Genomic DNA, 21,167 nt, shown 5'->3' with positions numbered 1-21,167 from the left:
AAATAATTTACATAGCAGTTTACTTTTGCCAGTTTTGGAATTTCAACATTTTATACTCTTCAGCAAATGTTGATTTATTAGGCACGTAGCGCTCCAGAAAATCAATAAAATTAATTGAAAATATTGGTATATTTTTAATTTTTTTAAAAAAGAGAGAAGTTACAGAATATAATGGAGAACAAAGATTTAAGTATTATTATGTCATTAAAACTGCTTTAAGATTTAAAGTATACATTTTGAACAGCTTAGTTGTGCTACTTAATCTACTATTACCCTTCATAGTAATATATGCATTATTTAAATATAAGCTGTTTTTGAATCGTTATGTAGTCAATTCAAAATATTTTAATACTATTTAAGTTGTCTTTCTTCTAAGACTTCAAATATATCATCTAATGTGCACCGAAGACATGTCAGATGGTCATCTAATTCCTGTTCCAAATAGCTAGTAATGAGGCATCCTATCCAGGTATCAAACACATTATATCCAATCCCAAAACCATCTGGCACTACTGGTCCAAATCCACCATGATTAACTGCTGGAGTGCTTAGTGTACTGGTTGAAATGTTAATGTGGTTTATGGTTTTATAGGCTGGATCTTTATAAATATCAGGAATAGTTCCACCTCTGCGCTGGACAAGGTACTTCAAAGCAAACAAGTGGCGATCAAATCCTTGACCTGGATAAAAAAAGAGGCAGATTCATTGAATATAAAGAGTGAGTAGGATATTTATACTATGAACACATTATAGGTATATTCAGATCATGATAAAATCAAGCACCATCTAACCATATATATATTCACTCTAAAAACTCATCAATACCAACAAACTCTGGACAGAACCAACATTTCTTGCATTAAAGTCAGAGTGTTTCATGTTTATTTGACTGTGGAATCTGATTAAGTTTTCTCCTTTCTGTAATTTCTGATTTCCAGTAGTTGTGCAAAAAACAACTCCTAATTTATAATATTAAAATATAAATATTATAACTCTCCAAAAAAAGATTGAATAGTTTGTATGCTTTTGTTTAAATTGTTGCATGAATTCCATCCATTGAACTTTATATAATTTGGGGTATGATTTAATGCGTGGTATATAAATCCAAATATTTGTAGCTTATACAATAAATTGCAGTTAAGCACTATATCATCAGTACAGCGACTCTTTCTGTTTTTAGCATCTTATGTTATTATTTTATCTATTTTTTCTCCCAAACTTCTTCCTCATTCTGTTCTCTATTTACTTTTTCATCTTCCCTGTTATATATTATTTTCATATATTTAAAATATTAAATAACTATTTTATAAATGACAATAAAAACAATCTGAAAACTTCATAATTTTTCATGGGATCCTAACTAGCAGTGACACACACACAGACACATATACAAACACTAGTGTGAATTTTGGCAAAAGGAATACAGGATGCTTATGCAAATATCTTTTTGTCCATTTTTGACCAAACATTCAAAAACCAACTATAAAAACGAATGGCAACATGAATTTTAGCTGCTTACCTGTAACTATGGTTCTTTGAGTGATCATCTGTCCAACAAATAAATGGGTTCTGTGCCTGCACCAAGCTCAACCAGAAATCTTCTGTAGGTGGGATTTCTGGCAGAAAGTGTATCCCTATTGTGCATGCTCCTAGAAGAAACTCCTGCATTCCCCTCAGTTCTCAAGAGATTGTCATTTCAGTTCAGAAATCAGGAATACCTACCAAGGCAGGTACCTGTAGCAAGGAAAATTGTGGCTCAGTAAATTGTGGCATGGATGACAAGACAAAGAACTATAGTTACAGTTAAGCAATCTATTCTTCATTATGGTCTCCGGGCACCACATATATGGATAATAAGTAAGAGAATCTTGAAGGCTGTGGGTCAAGTTCTAAGTTAAGAAAGTACAGAGGATAATGCTGCTCTGCCACAACTAGCATTTACTCTTGCCAAAAGCCTACTTGGTAGCATCTTACAAATGTCAACTGGTTGGACCAAATAATCTCTTTATAGAGGTCCAACCAAATCCCACAAAAAAGAACTCTATAAATTGATATTGGCATTTCTCATACCATAGAGAACCAGCAGATGGGATGAGATAAGCCAACCAATAATATAAAGCGATGATGGGTTTATACCAGATTGCATAATATTGTAAAGAAAAATTTAAAGGCAGAAAAGAATGGAACTCCTTGATGTTGCCTAAACAAAATGTCACAGATCACTGCACATCCTGTGAAAGAAGAATGGTCTTGGGATGGAGAGAAGATTGCAATAAGAGTGCATTAATAGCTTATTTAAAAGGTAATTCCAACTCACCTTTGGAAAAGAAAATTCAGTCCATTTGTAGTATCATCTGATCAAGATGTAATTACAGAAATGGAAGGAATCTGCTTTAAGAACATACAACTCATGAGTAAGCTACCATAAGCATTACAAAAAAACCTAATTTAAGGATATATGGATTTATGGTGGCCAATGGCTGAACGGCTTCCTTGTGAGTTAGGAGTGCATGATGAAAAGATTCCATCATGACACTGACTGTCAGGAAGGCATAAGATGAAATATTAGGCTGTTTCAGACATGTAAGAAGTGTTTAAAAAGTCATAATATGTTTACAAGAAATTCCATCACATCCTTTTAAGAAATCTTGTTTACGGAAGACTCTCAAAAATAAGATAACACAGGGATCATGCATCTTCCTATATTCAAAATTAAGAGAATATGCAACTGTAGGAGTTGAAGATAGAGACCCTGAAATAAATTCAATCAAGAAAGAAACAAAAGCCAGAGTATCTTTTTGTTGCTAGAATCTGAAAGCATTTTGGTGAAGTACATCAAAAGATAACAGTGATGATATTTAGAATTCAATAAGGGTAGGATTTCATTCCATCTCTAGAAAAAGACATTTTCTCTTGACTACAACAGCAATCACAGTGAACATTCAGAGCTATTGTAAATAATTTTATTGCAGATGTTTCCTTATCAACTGAACTTTGTGCACTGGAGTAGGATGGAGGCAGTTGGCTGAAAACTAATGACATTTGGGAGGGGGCTTTCATCACTATAGAAGAGATACTTCGCTTTAAAAAACAATGCACAAACCTTCTCAATGTTTGCTTCCAAAGACTAGTATGCTATACAACCAATATGGTTGATACCATGAATCAAAGTAAGCACTGAATGGCAGAAGCCAAATCTGAGAATGTTGACTATGGGTGAAAGATAAAAGAAAAATGGCTTAGTGATAAGTCTAGAGAGTTTATACTACCTGAAAATCCAACTGGATGCCAATATACAGTCAAATTGAATACGGGATCAGAAAAGCTTTGCTGTTTAAACCATGAGTCGCAGTCTATTTTCACTGAGTACATTGGACCTGTTTGTTTGTTTAACAATAGATGAGATGATGAAGCTATAAGCCAGAGATCAATGTAAATTTGAATTCCCAAGAGGTGTGCCATCAATCTGCATTTGCTGGAGAGCATCTGAAATTGGAGAGATGTGCTCTGCAGTGTAAAGCAAATACTTCTAGCAGTATGAGTGAAAGACTAGATGGAAGCAAACATCCTTATTATATCCATGATCTACAATGCAAATTAAGAATTGACAGGAAAGGAGAAAGTTGTTTTACAAACTCATTTGCCTAAATTTCAAACCTTGCATTTATCTGGATACAATAAAGATGTAGTATTAATTGTTTCTCTCTGGTTTTGCTATTCAGTAATAAAAATTAGTCTTAGATGGGATGGTAGAACAGGCTTGATTGGAACTGGAGTTTTTCCTACAAGAGAACAATCAGCATCGTTGTACTGGCAGGAAAGTGTGACAGACATCTTTGTGTGGTCCCTGCTGTTGGATAATTACAGTCACTCTAGTCAATAGTGAAATATCCAATGTAATATCCTGTAAGGCTTTAGAAAGTGAGGGAGCCTGAAATGAAAGAGAGGGTCATCTGATATAATCATTGTGTTAAAAGATACATCTTGGGGCACCCCAGTGCTTCTATATTGCTCTCACAATATGCCACCAAAGTCTGAGTGACCCTACTTTGTAGCACAGAGTACCAAGTGTGAAACTGAGAAATGGATGAAGAGTTAATTGGATCTATACCTATCCACTAGCAATTTTAAAAAATCCTTTGTAATCTGCTAACTGTCTGTGTCCTGGCAGAGTAGGCCTTCTAGTCAGTTTTGAACCTCCTGTGAAAATTCTGCGATAGCCAAGTACAGGTTCAAAGTTGAATGATCTTTATCAGGAATGTAGCGGTGCAGTCAAGACGTGCAGTACTTATCAATACTTCTTTGTTGTTCGGAAAGCTGCAAAGCCTCTTAGAGTAAAACGATACCTAGCTCCTTTTTGTGATATGCATTTTAAATAAGAGAGAAAAGAAGCTATTTTCTCCGAGAAAACTCAACATGCTTGATTGCTTGGAATCCAATTCTATTTCTTTGGAAGCTGGATTTGCTGCAAATCCTTAGCTAAATAGAAAAAGTCTGATAGAACTGGTATTGTCCTATGTACAGTATGTCAGCTTCAGATGAACAAACATTTCAGAGTGTCAGCCTGAAAATCTGGCTGTGTGACCAAGGGCTTTGAGCATAGGCAACATACCAAAGTAATAATCAATGGAGATTCTATGAAATAAATTTAATTCAGCTGGTACCACAAAATAAGACAGATGGGATTCTGGGGATTAGGCTCTCTGAATGCAACTGATAGCTATCTTGAACAGATGGCTGTGTTAGGGCAAAGATTGTTAGGTTTATACTGGGTGATTTGTTCAGATGACCACATCAGTTTATCCAAAAGGGCTACTTCAATCCTAGCGAGGTTCTGTACCGTTGGAATGATCTACAGTGGCAAGTGGAACTGGTAAAAAGGATCAGCCAATACTGAGGTACTTGGGCCTGTTTTATCCCTTAGCAAAGGTATTTTTTGTCAGCTTAGACACTAGCAGTTGGATTGATTTACTTATGTCAAGATAGAAAGGAAAAAGCACAGAAACAGTAACATTTGATTTGCTTCTCTCTGAAAAGAAATGGTTTGTATCAGTACAGCTTATTACTTCATTTAAATAATGATGTTCTTTCCATTTGCTCTTTTTCCCCCCAAATTCCAAAAGGGAAGGTGAGGAGGCAAAATTTCTTAGTTCTGGTTATGTTTACCCAATTAAGAATGCTTTGGGCCCCCAAAAGGGTATTGGTGGACCAATTTTTATTTACCTTTGGCCTAGGAGCATGAACTGTATGGATTCACTTCTTGCTAAAATCTCAGTTAAAGAAGGTTCCAGATGGAGTTTCAGTGCAAACGCAGAACACCTATGCCTTTTGCAGAGACCACAATAATGAAGAATTAGTATTATTGTGACATGATATATACAGGACAGAAAAGATATAAATGAAAAAGGAATATTGAATTAGGTTTTCAAGTTTAATTAATTAGTCAGTAAATAATATATTGTTTAAGAATTAGAGGTATTTCTGGTTCAACAATGGTAATTGGAACTGGAATTTCTGTCACTAAATAACTGTAAAGTGTTATGTTACAATTTTGGGGAATGTCAAATTTGTCAACTTTCAATTTCCAAACATTAGGGGTGCTCAAAATTGTGACATGCCTTGGGGATTGTAAAGATATTTTAGTTACTTTAATATAATTTGGAGGTGCTTGGTAAGTAACTACATAAGTATCATAACTTTTTAACATTTTGTTTCATTTGTTACATGACTATGCTGCTTAGTTATGGTAGTTCCAGGAATCCCTAGTTGCCCTTATTAAGTGAATCACTGTGGGTCATTTAAGTGAGGATCTCATGTGATTGCAACTTCAATTTCCTGTCCACTTTCCCATTAACTTTGCTGCAAATTGCAATTGTGTGATTCTGGGAAGCTACAATAGTCGGAATTGTAGACTACTTACCAAGTATCTGAATTGTGATCATGTGACATTGTAATAATAATAATAATAATAATAATAATAATAATAATAATAATAATAATAATAATAATAATAATAATAATAATAATATCAGAGTTGGAAGGGACCTTGGAGGTCTTCTAGTCCAACCCCCTGCCCAGGCATTTATAACTTCTGCAGGCAAGTTGTTCCACTGATTAATTGTTCTAACTGTCAGGAAATTTCTCCTTAGTTTTAGGTTGCTTCTCTTCTTGATTAGTTTCCACCCATTGCTTCTTGTTCTACCCTTAGGTGCTTTGGAGAATAGTTTGACTCCCTCTTCTTTGTGGCAACCCCTGAGATATTGGAACACTATCATGTCTCCCCTAGTCCTTCTTTTCATTAAACTAGGCATACCGAGTTCCTGCAACCGTTCTTCATATGTTTTAGCCTCCAGTCCCCTAATCATCTTTGTTGCTCTTCTCTGCACTCTTTCTAGAGTCTCATTGTGTGTCATCATTGTGTAGGGATGCCATAATGGCTGGAATTGTTAGGATCTTGTAAGTGCCACTTGTTCTGCACTGTCGTAAGTTTGAACGATCACTAAATGGGTGGTTAAGGTCTCTGTAAAACTGAATTACTATTGTGCATGTCAGATGTAATGTATAAAATAGTCACAAATCTTTTCCAAACTAAAATACCAATGGATCTTACAGATTTAGCATTGAATGTTACAGCAGAGTGACTTCATTTACTCTATTAGTAACATGCAGAAGGCTTTAACAATGCTGAGAATACATTATGTCTGGATACTGCTATTGCATGATAGAAAATAGAATGAAAAAATAAATATAATAATTGCCAAGGCAAGGTTTTTTCCAACCCAAATTTGTTTTGTTAAATTTGAAATCCTACTAAAATATAGTTTGTGAAAATGGACTTCATTAAGCAATGGCTTATAATTTACTCCCCAAAGTGAAGACATTTCTCATTCACACTGTTTAGGAGCTTGAATTTTGTGGTATATTTGATCACATTATATATATTTGTCTTCAATAATATTTATACTGAACTTTCATGGCTAGTCCTAATAACTAAGCTGAACCCAAGAAAAATTTCTGTACAGTTGATTAAAAACTGGTTCTCAAATAATTCTCCTTCAGTTTAAAAAAATACATTTTAAAAATCCAAGTCTGTTTTTCTAAGATGATGTTAATTAGAAATACCTGCTTGTAAAAAAAATAAATTATAACAATCATAAGCCAAAATTTCACAGAATTTTGGAAGATAAAGAATGTATATAAATATATAATTCTGGAGAATTTGGGATCATCTAGATATTACTGAGCTTATATGGTGCTTGTAAGTGACTTCCTTCCTTCTATTGTAGAATTCCCAGATAGAACTGTAATCCAGTGATTGCTTATTGCTGTTTTCCCCCCACAAAGTCTTTCTCTAATATAAACAATTTTTAATAAAAAATAATAATCACACATCCCTTTTCAAAATATTTTGTGCCCTAACTATCCTCCACTTGGACAGATGATATTCTCTCATTTAAATAGATGCTATTGGTAGTCTCAGTTTAACAACCACTCGATTGTTAAGTGAAGCAGCTGTTAAGTGATACCATAACTGTACTTATTATTTTATTTTGGCTTTTACTTTACAGACCTTTGAAGGTTGTAAATGCAAGAACTGGTTGTAAAGTCATTTCTTCATCACTGTTGTAGCTACAAAGAGTTGCTAAACAAGAACTATCTTTAGTAGATATTAGTTAATACAATTAAAAAGCAAAATAGCCCTCAAGTCAAGCTCAATTTTTGATGACACTATGGCAGTTTCTTGACTGATATGGAAAAAATATTCACAGTCATATTTAATTAGTGCTTGGATTAGGATCACCAGGAAATCCCAGCATGGTAGAAGTTGAAAAAAAAACTGAATAAGGCAATATCTAGCAATCCATTTTCATAGTGCCCAGAAGGAAACAAAAATATGTATCCTTTAACAGCTTGCAAAAATAGCATTTTTCTTCCAATAATTAAAAAACCCTATATAGTGTAGCAGTGGTATTGGATTAGAGATGGGGAGAGTAGGATTCAAATCCCCATTTAAATAGACTTGAGTTACTTAGAAGACAGACAGATATAAATGAAAGAATTAAAGTTTAAAAATGTTGCTACATTCTATATTTCTCTATAACTTCATACCAAAGCTATAATTATAACAAAGAACTAGTAAAATTATGTGAAAATTTCTAACTATCCTTTCCATAAAACCCCATTCTTTTCATATTCTATAAAGTTAAATGACACATGTTATTTGACAGTCTACATAAGCATCATTCCTAGACTTTATCACAAGACTTAGCTAAAATAAAATAGCAAAGTATTGAAAAGACCTAACCTAATGTAGCTTCCAACTGCAAGCGTCTATGGTACGTCGAACATTCTTCAATCATATGTCTCATATCTTGAATGCTATGCTTTCCTCTTTCAGCAATAAATGCATCTGTACACTTTTTAGTGTACACAGATGTTGGTCGAATTGTTTCAGTGCGACCATGTTTAAAAGCTGCAGTACTACATGCTTCATAAGAAGGAAGAAACTTTCCATACTGATGATAGACAGCCATTTGACAAGCAAGTTGAAACACAGCATCTGGACTCAAGTTTTTATTCATTATATACTCTTTCCCATATTTTTCATACCTAAATGATTTTACGTTAAACTTTTTCAATGCTTCATCAAATTTCGTACGTGCAGCATTTATTGCAGTTGTTATTGAATGATTCAGGTTAAATTCAAGCTTGTCAGAAGATGTAACAAATAAAGCTGGACTGGATTCTGGCAGAAGAGCTGGATGCTCTGTACTGTCTCTATAGACTTCATTAATGAAACGCAGAACTGCAACACCATCTCCCCAAGAGTGTTCAAAATTTATTCCCGCATTTCCATCACTAGTGACAATCAGACTAAAGGATTTGTCAAACCAGCGATTAAAACCATATCCATGAAGAAAACAATGAGTGAGTTCAATTTCATCTTGTGGGGAAGCATTATCTAAACAAAGACAGAAGACCGAACTGTCAATCTTCTTCAAGTTTTCTTCATTACCGGTTTGGACAAGTTGCTGCCTTACATTTGCCCAAGTATTTCTTTCTTCAGTTGTGAGGCATGGAAGTTCAAATCTAGGCAAGCGATCAGCATCAAATATTATTTGTGCTAAATTAGCTTGAATTTCAGATGGATGTAGAATGTTACCAAAAGGATCCAGTACTTCAAAAACGTAAAGATGACCATTTCTCATCACCAACAAATGTCTTGCAAATTCACTGGTAAATAATGTATCCTTACTTAAATTAGGTATCCTGGTACTATTGAAGAGAGATTTATACTGTGACATATCTAAAGGATAAGCATTCACTAAATATGCTCCATACCAGGATAGAGTAGATGGAAGAGCACGGATGAAGTGTTTGAATATTTTGCTTTGACCCCATTTGCGGTTTACATAATATATATCTGGTCGTAAATAGTCATTCTTCAAGGTGTTAAGAAACTTTAACGCTGAAACAACAAGATTGGTTGCTCTAACTACTTGATTATTGTATCCAGGTTTGGGATCAGGATTTAAAGAAATGAAAGGGTTGTAGTTGAAAACAACTGACTCTCTCGAAGAAAGATACATGTCATACCAGGGTCCTACAAAAATAAAAATAATTCAGTTAACAAAATACATTTAAATGTTAAATATATAAACTTGAAAGACTGCAGTTTGTATAGATGTATTCTGGAAAATCAAACAGGTCCCTTCAAATCTGCTTCGTTCTACATTTTCTTTAAATACCAGAAAAGCTGCATTTATTTTTGTAACTTTCTGTAAAATGTACTTCCTTTTTTAATATACAATTTAAAAAAAATCTCCAATATATGTGTCTGAATATGCTCTTAGTTATGATCTGTGAAATCAGAAATAAAGAAGTTAGGAATCTAGTGAATATATAATATTTAGGTTTTTTGTTGAGCCCTTCAGTTTGATTTTTTATAGCATTTAATTGATGTATAGCATATGACCCTCCAGCATCTCCTGAATATACATAACATAGCTTGTTAATCATAGTGCCAATACAGCACTCTATTTCCATTACTTTCACTGGATTAAATAAGTTCATTTATTCTTATAAACAATTAATATTCTAACGTCCTCGATTTCTCTGACATAACTGCATAAGAACTCTCCACACTGGAAACACCTTCGATTAAATTGATATATTATTTTTCTTTAATTGTATTTAAACATCTTGTAAAAAATGGATTAATTTCAAAGTAATGTCACTTTTAATCAATTAAATAAAAATGGCACAACTTCATATTTGTACAAGTTTCCTTAATCTGGCATTTAAATTAACATAATTTGTTACTCTAGTTAGTTCTACCCAAACAGTTCTACATGTCTCTATCACAATCTTCTAGCTTTGCACAATGGTGCTGGGCTGGCCGGCCACAGTATGAATGCTTGAGGCAATATTTCTCAGGGACAGGGCAGTGCTGGAGCTGAAGTAACCCCTGGGGGTGGTAACAGCTGGCTGAGCCCAATGGAGGTTATGGGCCTCTACTTCAGTCCTGATGCTGCCATTGCCAACTGGCACTAGTTGACCTTTGCCAGTTTACTCCTGCTGTTAACCTCGGTGTGCTTGGCCTGACTATATTGTTTGCAAGTAGCTGCTGGCCATGCCAGACCTTCTTCTCAAGGTTGTCTGCACCATTCTTTCTCCAAACTGCATGCCCTATTTTCACAATTTTTCAGAAATCTTCTAGTCTTCCCCAGGTCTCACAAAATCAAGTGCACTATTTGGAAAAGAAATGGGACCCATGATTTGGAGAATGAAGTCTTCCAAAGCCCTGTGAGAATGGGGTTTGTGCTGGTCTCCAAATAGGATGCCTGTTCTTGAAAGTCCTGGTGAAGGTTTCCAAAAGATAGTTAAGTATGGGTCATGGGAAGAAGGCCTGGTATGATCAGCAGTTGCCTCACATATAGTACAGTCAGACATCATTAACGAAGGTTAGCTGGGTGTAAGTGAGTTTGTGAAATGCAGGGTTGTGGGGGAACTATGGATTTGCACAATGGTGGTGGGGTGGCTGACTGTGATGTGGAGCTTGAAGCACCATTTCTCACTGGCAGTGGCAGCACTTGGGCTAAGAGGGTAGGGGGGAGGGACAGCTGGTTGATTCTGGTGAAGCCCGGTCTACACTTCAATCCCAGCTCCAATGCTGCCGTCAAGAAGTGCTGATGTGCAGGTTGCCCAAAGGAGCATAGATGGGCAGCTGATAGGTAGGTGGAAGGAACTACAGTGTCCCTGGAGTCACAAATACTGGTGTGCTGTCAAACACCCAAAATTTGATAAGATGACTGTAGGGCATTGCAATGGTTATAACTTCAGGCATGGATCTTAAATCCATTTTTAGATGTTGTAATTTTAAAGTGTCACTGAATGAACGGTCATATTTTGAGGCCTACCTGTTATGTGTTAGAGAATTACTTATTAAAACCGTGGTGGCGCATTGGTTAGAATGCAGTATTGCAGGCTAATTCACTTCACTTGCAGGAGTTTGATCCTCACTGGCTCAAGGTTGACTCAGTCTTCCATCTTTCCGAGGTCTGTAAAATGAGGATCTGGAGTGTTGGGGGCAATATGCTGACTCTGTAAACTGCTTAGAGAGGGCTATAAAGCACCACGAAGCAGTATATAAGTCTTATTGCTATTACTATGTGATGAAACCTTAAATATATTAACTATATTATTTTTAAAAAGTCAATTTGATATAGTGGTTAAGGCACCAGGTTAGAAATTGTGTGAATCTGACATCTACACCTGTTCTAGGCAGTAAACCAGGTGGGTGATCTTGGGCTAATAATTTCTCTCTCAGTTCTAGGAAGAAGGCAGTGGCAAACCTTTTCTGAAATCTCATCAAGATAACTGCGGGAACTAATCCAAACAATTACAGGGATCAAAACAGATACACACAGATAGATACACACACACACACACATACACACACAATCTCAAATATACCATTTCACACAAGTGTTGATTTATGGTCAGATATTCCATGGAATATCAAAGCAATGCACTGCCAACCCCAATGTACCTTATTTTATAGGATTTTATTGTGCAAACCAAACATACAACAATGCAGTTTAACTGAACTTAATTTGTTCTCCACAATTAAAAAATACTAATTAAAAATAATACAAAAATAAAAACAAATCCTAAACATGATTTCCTTCTCCAATACCCAGTTGAATGGGACAAATTATTTCATAGGGATATGGCAATTGTACTCTCTGCTAGTCTCATCCAAATATTAACCACCCCAGTCCTGTTTAACTTCTGATCCCAGAAAAGGCTAGTTAAGTATTACTACTTGCTGAGATACTTTAAGTAAAAACAATTGATTAAAATTTTTATGTTTTAACCATTTTAATTTTTATTCATTTCATATCTTTGTATTTGATTTTTGTTTTGCAAATTTTTCAAACTAATTAAATGAGATTTCTAAACAACACTGCACCCAGGTATTAGCCTAGAAATTCTTATAAGGTAAACAGTAAATAATTTAATTTGCTTTTGTAAAACAACAATTTGAAAATTAGGGATTTTCAGCTGTTTTTCATTTCTATAAAATTTCATACATGATTCTTCTTAGTTTGTAAATGAGATATAGAAAATAAGATGAACATCATAGCTTATGAACAGAACTTCAAAAGTAGTCTACCTCATATAACATATTAACAGAGGCATATTTTTATCATGTTATTTCATATTTGTTTGAATAAGAACTTAAATTTCCTGAGTTCATACATGAAAACATGTATGATTTCAGTGAATCCCCAATTCAGATGTGATTATATCCCATTCAAGATAATATTTTTCAGAGATAGTCTGTAGGAATTGCCTCCTTAGTACTGTAGTAGGTAGGATAATGATAAAAAATAGTCCATTCTTTTTCTGTGATCTCTTTCTCATGATCATCGAGGTTAATTAAATCATTTAGGAGCCCAATCAAGGTCCAAATTACTTGATTGGAGATGACCTTTAAATTACTCTAGGAAACAATCAAATTAGTGTGGGCCATGGAACTCCAATGAAACTGATTACCATCTTGTTTCCTTCATCATGAATGAACATGCCATTGCATAACTTACTTTTTAAGCTTTGGATAAAAAACTAGTTTCAAAACAGATACTATTCTTATAAAGCCAGATCATCAAAAACAAAATATATTTGCTCAATAAAAATAAATAGCAAATAAAACAAGCTTAAATAATGTTAAGTCTGACTCAAGAATAATCAAGAATATTAAAAACAAACCTGATATATAACTTGTATGACTATTAATCCGATCATGTTCAAGAAGATCATGATGTATGAGCTTCCCCTCTCCTTTTCCAAACTCTGTAGCAATTTTTACAGTATGTCTAGAAATTGCAAATGAATTAATTATGGTATTATTGCACTTCATTAGTCATTTATATTATAACTGATATTATTAGAACTACATTTATAATTTATTATTTAATTATAATAAAATATTCTTGATACATATATGTTAGTGGTGAGGAACTTTTCCAGATGCTGTGCACAATCATGTAGGAACAAACATATACCATGAAATTGCCCAGTTTTGTGAGATTTCAGTGTTTCTAGCTAACCTCAGAAGATTTTGGAAAAATTGTCTTCCACAAAACCAGTCCCTGGTGCCAAAAAAAGATTGGGGACCACTGTTTAAAGGCATCAGGCTAGAAATTGGGAGGCTTTGAATTGTAGCCCTGTCTTAGGCACAAAGCCAGCCGCTTAACCTTGGGCCTGTCAGTCACTCTCTGACCTAAGAAAGAGACAATGGCAAACCACTGCTAAAAAAAACTTCATGAATTTGTCCAGGCAGCTTCCAAGAATTAGATACAATTAAATAGAAGAAGGAAAAAACCACATTTACACACTTTAGGATATATGGTATTGCTGTGGATTAATATACATACACTCATGACAAAGATTTCACTGAAAGGGTAGCTTATAAAATTAAAAAAGTGGCACAGTGGAAAAATTAACTAATACTGCCTGTATTTTATATGTAACAATGTAATAATAGCTCAAAGGAACTTGGTTTATGTTCATGTGCAGAGTGTTACCTGATCACTTTGATTGGCTCCCCCCCCATTAGTCAAAGAAGCTAAAGTAAACAGGGCTAAAAAGAAAGAAAGGCTGTAAATTGGAATTTCTGGTCTTCCACTCTCCCTAGAAACTAGAATATAGAAACAGTATCAACAGTTAGTTGCTAAGATTGCTGAGGAGACCAATTAGTTTATCATTATGTTGTCTCTCCTGCTAGCTAGTGAAAAAAACCAAGTCGGAGCAATTGGGAAAGATGCAACAATACATTCTTGTTGATCATAAATGATAAGTCAGAGTTCTATAGAACTTTGACCTAGTGCTAAGTATGTATGAATATGGCTATTTAGTCCACTGATCTAATCAACAATTTTCTAGAATTCCAGACAATAACTTTGATCAATAAATCAGATATTGAAGGCTGAATCTGGGATTTTTGGGGGGAGGTGTATGGTGGGTGCAAAACAATAATTCAGCATTGCCCTATAATTCTTCCTCCGGGCATAATCAGCAAGAAAAAATTCACTAACAAAACAACGAGTTGACTATTTAGAGTACCAAATACAATCATTCACAGAGAAACAAGTATTTTGTATATTTTGATCTATTTATATTTTTAAAAATATAATTGTTATATCTGTTCTTTTATTTTATAATGTCTTTTCTTATACCTGTATTGTTTATCATTCAATAGTGGCTTCTGAGCAGCTAAGTATCTATTGATAGTGTCCTCCAGTTTAGGAATAGGCAATCTGAAAATAGATATCATTAACAAATTATAAATTGGCATTTTATTTCAGTTCTCTCATTCCATATATGAATTTAGCTGTTAGTTATTTACAGTTTTTTTTTCAAGGGCATAATATTATTTCCATCAAGGAGAATGGCAGCAATCCCTCACTCACAGATGATTACCTTAACCTAGCCTCCTGTCACCTATCTAGATGTTTTCACTAACTAGGATAGAGAGATATAGACTAGATGTAGCAGAGTAATCCATTCAGTACAACCATATGAAAGAGTAGCTGTTTTTTTCTACCAATGATTCCAAAACTGAAGCAGTATTTAATAACATGAGTCTTACAATTAACTTAATATTTGTGTTGTAATAGATCTTTGAAACAGTACAGAATTGTTATTTCATAAAATCTAACTTAATAAATGTTAGTATAAAATCAATATCCAGGTTTATATTTAAACAGAATAGATCTTAGATAAAATTACCTATGGAATCCTTACTGCACTTTGATCTTAGTTGTTTGCTTATAGATATTTTATTACCCAACTAGGTAACATCATTGGTGAAAGTAAGCAGGAGGTTTATTCCCTGTTTATATACTGTTTATATACAAAACTAGCCTGCCATTTTTAGGTGTGTGTTTTTCCCCCTTTGGTAGTTCCTTGACTAGGATATTTTTTTCTGCTTGATGTTTGTCTGGTGTTAATCCCTGCTTATCTGAATGTGGACTGCTGGAGACTTGTGTTCTGGTCTTTTTGTTTCCTTCTTAGCTTTAATTATCTTGTTTGAATACTGTGAAAATATGGTTGTCTCTATGTGTCTACTGATAACTTAATTCATTAGCATTTTTTAAATTTGGCTTGATCTAAGATGCTAACAGTTTCTCAGTTCAAACAGTGGTTGAATCTCTCCATGTGTTGTGAGACTGAAGAGTTTTCACTGTGTCTTCTGTCATTCATGAATGCAGTCTGCTAGTCTGCCCATTCATCTTACATAGTGGCTGTTCTTACATTGTATAATGTAGACGTCTCCTGTTGTTTATTTTCCCCTTGGGCAACTGGATCTTTTGGTTTGCTTAAGATATTTTGGAGGGCTTTAGTTGGTTTGTGTGCTGTGGGTATGCTGTGTAATTATAATAATCTGTTGGATGTTTCTGAGATCTTTTTGATCTTGTGCTAGTTGTGCTGTAGTGGGTTGAGTGGTCAGGCACTTTTTGATAAAGTTCCATAGGTATCCATTTTGTTGATAGATGTGGCCTGTTTCCTTTTTTTTGATATTCTAGGTTGCTGCAGTGTACTTATGCTCATCTGAAAAATGTTCTTACACAGCTCTCAGCAGACAAAGGATGAACCATGGTTATCATGGACAGAACACAATACGTACAGATAGCCAAAGAATTACTGGAGGACAAAGAAACCTACATCCCCATAAAAACTATGTTGCAGAAACTGGACAACCATTTAAATATGTGCCAGCAGTGTGCAGCAGCTGCCAAAAAAGCCAACACAATTCTAGGCTGCATAAACGATAGAATCAAGATCATCAAAGTGTTAATGCCACTTTATAATGCGTTGGTAAGGCCACACTTGGAATACTGTATCCAGTTTTGGTTGCCACGATTTAAAAAAGATGTGGAAACTATAAGAAAGAGTGCAGAGAAGAGCAGCAAAGATGATTAGGGGACTGGAGGCTAAAACATATGAAGAACGGTTGCAGGAACTGGGTATGTCTAATTTAACGAAAAGAAGGACTAGGGGTGATGTGATAGCAGTGTTCCAATATCTCAGGGGTTGCCACAAGAAGAGGGAGTCAAGCTACTCTCCAAAGCACGTGAGGGCAGGACAAGAAGCAATGGGTGGAAACTAATGAAGGACAGAAGCAACCTAGAACTAAGGAGAAATTTCCTGATAATTAGAACAATTAATCATCAGAACAACTTGCCTCCAGAAATTGTAAATGCTCCAACACTGGAAGTTTTAAGAAGATATTGGATAACCATTTGTCTGAAGTCGTGCAGGGTTTCCTGCCTAAGCAGGGGGTTGGACTAGAAGACCTCCACAGTCCCTTCCAACTTATTCTGTTTTCTGACCTAACCAAGAAGGGTCAAATCACAAAAGAACAATGATAGATGAAAAACAGGAAACAATACCCTAATCGAGGAACTAAGGAGAAAAGCATACCCCTACAAAACTGGCAAGGCAAACTACTCTATAACAGCAAGCAAATTCTATACTTAATCACACTGATGATATTGCCTATTTGAGTAATGAAATGTCTGTAAGCAAACAGCAAGGCTCAGAGAGTACAAGAACTTCATAGTTCAACCCTGCACTACATATGTTCTCTTCTATTAAATTAAAAATTTCCATATTTAATAATTTGTTCTTAAATGACTGTCTTCTAAAACTGTTTCAAACATTTATAAAAATTATTTCAGAAGTAACTTTTAATGATTTGAAGAATTTTCTATATAAATTCAACTTTTTATAATTAAAAAATCAAGCAAAAAGATCAAGCTTTCCTAACATTTATTATTTTGATCCCTTTCAGATAATTCATGTTTGAACCCACTTGGACTATTCCACTTTTATAGGATGGAATTTAACTATTCTACTTTTAGGAAAAATAGGAAGTTCTTCATAGAAAATATGAAAAATTTTAAATGTTTAAAATATTTAATTCCATAAAATAAATAATAGCAGATTAACTATTTTACCAAAGTATTCTGATTTTTTAATGTGTTTAAATTTTGCTTGATATTATTAGGTTAATCAGGTATCAATTTTTTTTATTACTAATTTTTAACTTGATTTTGCATTTTGTTATTAATTAGTCATTTTTGTCACTTTAAAAAAATGACATTTTAAAAAATGTCACTTTATAAAAAAACTTATTTTAAATGTAAATAGTAAATAAAATCTACTGTCACTCCCCACTTTCCCAGTGTTTTCTCGGTAATTTCTTATTTAGAGATGAACAAAAGAAATTCTGCCCATATAATCACATATATATTGCAATTTGCATACCGAGCAAATAGATCAACAGATGATGCTGTTAATATGGCTCTGCACTACATCTTACAACATCTTGAATCTCCAAAGACCTATGTAAGGGTGCTCTTTATAGACTTTAGTTCAGCATTCAATACCATCATTCCAGACACTCTTCTAACTAAGCTAAACCAACTACAAGTACCTGAACAGACTTGTAAGTGGATCACAAGCTTCCTAACAAACAGGAAGCAGCAGGTAAAGCTAAGCGGGATCACTTCAGATACCTGTACAATTAGCACAAGGGCCCTCCAAGGCTATGTGCTCTCCCCACTTCTCTTCTCTCTGTATACCAATGACTGCATCTCCAACGATCCATCTGTTAAACTACTGAAGTTCGCAGATGACACAACAGTGATCGGTTTCATTTGAGACAATGACGAATCCGCATATAGACGTGAGGTCGAACGACTAGCCCTGTGGTGTGACCATAACAATCTGGAACTGAACACACTAAAAACTGTAGAAATGGTGGTAGACTTTAGGAGAAACCCTTCCATACTTCCACCTCTCACGATACTTGACAATACAGTATCAACAGTAGAAACCTTCAAATTTCTAGGTTCTATCATATTGCAAGATCTAAAATGGACAGTTAACATCAAAAACATAATCAAAAAAGGACAACAAAGACTGTTCTTTCTGCGCCAACTCAGAAAGCTCAAACTACCCAAGGAGCTACTGATCCAGTTCTACAGAGGAATTATTGGGTCTGTCATTTGCACCTCTATAACGGTCTGGTTCGGTTCTGCAACCCAACAAGAAAGACACAGACTTCAGAGGATAATTAGAACTGCAGAAAAAATAATTACTACCAACCTGCCTTCCATTGAGGACCTATATACTGTCCGAATCAAGAAGAGAGCCGTGAAAATATTTACAGATCCCTCACATCCTGGACATAAAATGTTTCAACTCCTACCCTCAAAACGACACTACAGAGCATTGCACACCAGAACAACTAGACACAAGAACAATTTTTTCCAAAGGCCATCACTCTGCTAAACAAATAATTCCCTCAACACTGTCAAACTATTTACTAAATCTACACTACTATTAATCTTCTCATCGTTTTCAGCACCAATTTCTTTCCCCTTATGACTGTATGACTGTAACTTTTTGTTGCTATCATTAAGGGTTAAATTGCAACCTATGACCATCATTTGTGTTGTAAATATTGTATCTTTGATGTATTTTTTTCCTTTTCTTTTTTCTTTTTATGTACACTGAGAGCATATGCACCAAAACAAATTCCTTGTGCGTCCAATCACACTTGGCCAATAAAATTCAATTCAATTCAATTCAATTCAAATCTAATCTAATCTAATCTAATCTAATCTAATCTAATCTAATGGCTGTTTTCTTCTGAGTTCTTTATGGACAATGCTTTTGGGCTAAATCTGAGCTTCCTTTTCCTGTATTTGTAATTTTTCCAACTCAGCATGCAGTCATGGGTTGCAAGTATGCAGTCTCAAACCTAAAACCATTTTCAGCAGCCTTTTCCTAGGTCCTGTATTCTTTGTGGGTAAAAGCATATTCACTGCTACTTCCATCCCTATCAGTGAAATGGTGACAAGCAAAGCAAACCATCACATTTTCCAGCAGTCTGTATTTCACCAGGCATACAATATGTAACAGGCTGCATTGAAATTAATTGGTAAAATAGAACTTTCTTGCTTGGTCACTACAATGCCTATTAGCTCAGGTAACCTATCTGCATAGGTAGGTACACACACCTCAGGCAACATATCAGCACCTGGCATTCTCAGGTCATTTTTCTCACCCTGTTTCTCCTCAAAAAACAGCAGACCAAGTAGTACTGAGTAATTCCTCCTCCCAATAAATGCTTGCCTCATTGGACTCTTCAGGGAACTTCCTTGAAGAATATTTTTGTCTGGATTTATGAAAGATTTGACGAGGGCACCTGAACATGGGCATTTTTGCTTCAACAATATGACAGGGCAGAAAGAGATTGGGCTTTGTATGGGGATCTTCATAGGAGAGCTACATTAGAAAAAGGAGAAGCTATGGCAGGCCTCTGTCAAACCCCGAGCTCAGCTGCTCTGCTCCAACGGCAACCGGACGCTGTTTTTGAAAGAGGCCCAACGGCTTAAATAGTACTGTTTGGGTTACATTCACAAAGAGTGTGTGAGAAATGCGGCATCCAAGTGGTTTCCCCTATAACCGAGTGATCCAGCTAGACTGCAAGAATGGCGGGAAAGGGAGAAGGAAGGATGTTTTCGATGTACTCGAAGTCCGCTTACACCACACCACCCCCACGCAATTTCCATGAAAGCTGGTGAACGGCAGAGGAACCTGGGCAAGCTGGGCTGGAAATGCATAGTAGGAATGGTGCTTCGATGCACGAAATGATGGTCCTTGTCCTGCTCCGACACGATCCCCTCCGGCTGGCCCACGGTCCTCCAGTACTGGCGGCAGCTAACCGCGTACCGCAGCACCGAGGCGCCCCACGGGGCCTTCGCTCGGCGCATGTCAGGGCTACTCGGGCCGGAGGGGGAAGAGAAAGGGCGAAATGCTACCCCGACGCAACCGGCCTTCGGCGGCACGCGTTCCTCCGAATGGCGGCAAACGGCCGAAGGCTGCAGAGAAAGAAGGCCTCCGCCTGGTATCCAAGGCAACCGGAGAACGCGAGGAGCCGTTTTCGTTTCTGAGGGGGCAGCGCAGGCGACGAGCGAGGCTGCGGTGTCTGCCTTTCTAGCTGACCGCCGCGTTTGACCCCTGCACCTCATGCCTTTGAAGAAACGCTGGCTGGCCGAGCTTTATTGCTAAATTATTTATAGGGTACCTGACTGACGTGGGAAGAAGCATCGGACGTTTTTCCCTCCTCTCCGTGTCGTGGGAATAGCTGAGAATCCACATTGTCGCCGTCCCATTTACTGAGACAGCCAGCATCTTCCTATCTCTCCCCTAAAAGGGAACATGTATGGGATGGAGTTTTAAATATATTAAAACACGATCTGTAAATTAAAAATAACAAGAAAATAAAGTTTTGCATATGTATTCTTTTTTTAAAAAAAAATCCCGATAGAATTTCCTAAGGCTGTTTTTCTCTTTTCGGTAGACTACCGGTATCAATTTATTTTAAGACTTATCTTCTTAAATACACATGAATCTAAACACTACAGAAATATGCTGTATTTGGAAAAAAATCCAATTCAATTTTTCTTCCTTTTGAAACAATGGAAGTGGGACAGTGACTCTTTTCTATCTAAAGTATTTCACCTGCCATGAAGAAAAATGTTGCTGGAAGTCAGGCACCATGAATTATTATTATTACTATTAAT

General features: G+C 35.7%; 2 protein-coding genes across 3 annotated transcripts in view; one reads left to right on the top strand and one right to left on the bottom strand.

Moving 5' to 3' along the window:
- RHOBTB3 (Rho related BTB domain containing 3) overlaps positions 1-21,167 on the top strand; it is a 70,585-nt gene that overhangs the window by 16,774 nt on the left and 32,644 nt on the right. The window contains exon 2 of one of the 2 annotated variants that reach the window (XM_058168877.1): positions 593-718. The exons of the other annotated variant lie outside the window; for it this stretch is intronic. The gene's annotated coding sequence lies outside the window, so the exon portion shown is untranslated. The remainder of the gene's footprint in view (positions 1-592; positions 719-21,167) is intronic. 2 annotated transcript variants of the gene reach the window in all.
- On the bottom strand, positions 335-20,354 carry LOC131191097 (carnitine O-palmitoyltransferase 2, mitochondrial-like). Its single transcript, XM_058168875.1, has 5 exons — positions 20,179-20,354; positions 14,745-14,825; positions 13,276-13,382; positions 8,306-9,604; positions 335-680 (listed from the first exon to the last, which is right to left on the bottom strand). Exons 1-5 carry the CDS (start codon positions 20,352-20,354, stop codon positions 352-354), a joined length of 1,992 nt encoding a protein of 663 aa, XP_058024858.1. The 3' UTR covers positions 335-351.

This window comes from Ahaetulla prasina, chromosome 2 (assembly GCF_028640845.1).
Source record: "Ahaetulla prasina isolate Xishuangbanna chromosome 2, ASM2864084v1, whole genome shotgun sequence".
In the NCBI taxonomy this organism is placed as follows: Eukaryota; Metazoa; Chordata; class Lepidosauria; order Squamata; family Colubridae; genus Ahaetulla; species Ahaetulla prasina.
Note: the sequence above shows the minus strand (reverse complement) of the source record. Positions and strands in the feature narration are given on the sequence as shown.

Bases quoted from the DNA above. Each gene is read 5' to 3' on its own strand.
- LOC131191097 (XM_058168875.1), bottom strand. From the start codon at position 20,354: ATGCGCCGAGCGAAGGCCCCGTGGGGCGCCTCGGTGCTGCGGTACGCG. The intron at 14,826-20,178 runs GTTCCTCTGCCG...ATCTATTTTCAG, and splicing joins TTCCAGCCCAGCTTGCCCAG to ATTGCCTATTCCTAAACTGG. The intron at 9,605-13,275 runs GTTTGTTTTTAA...TTATTTTTGTAG, and splicing joins TCATACAAGTTATATATCAG to GACCCTGGTATGACATGTAT.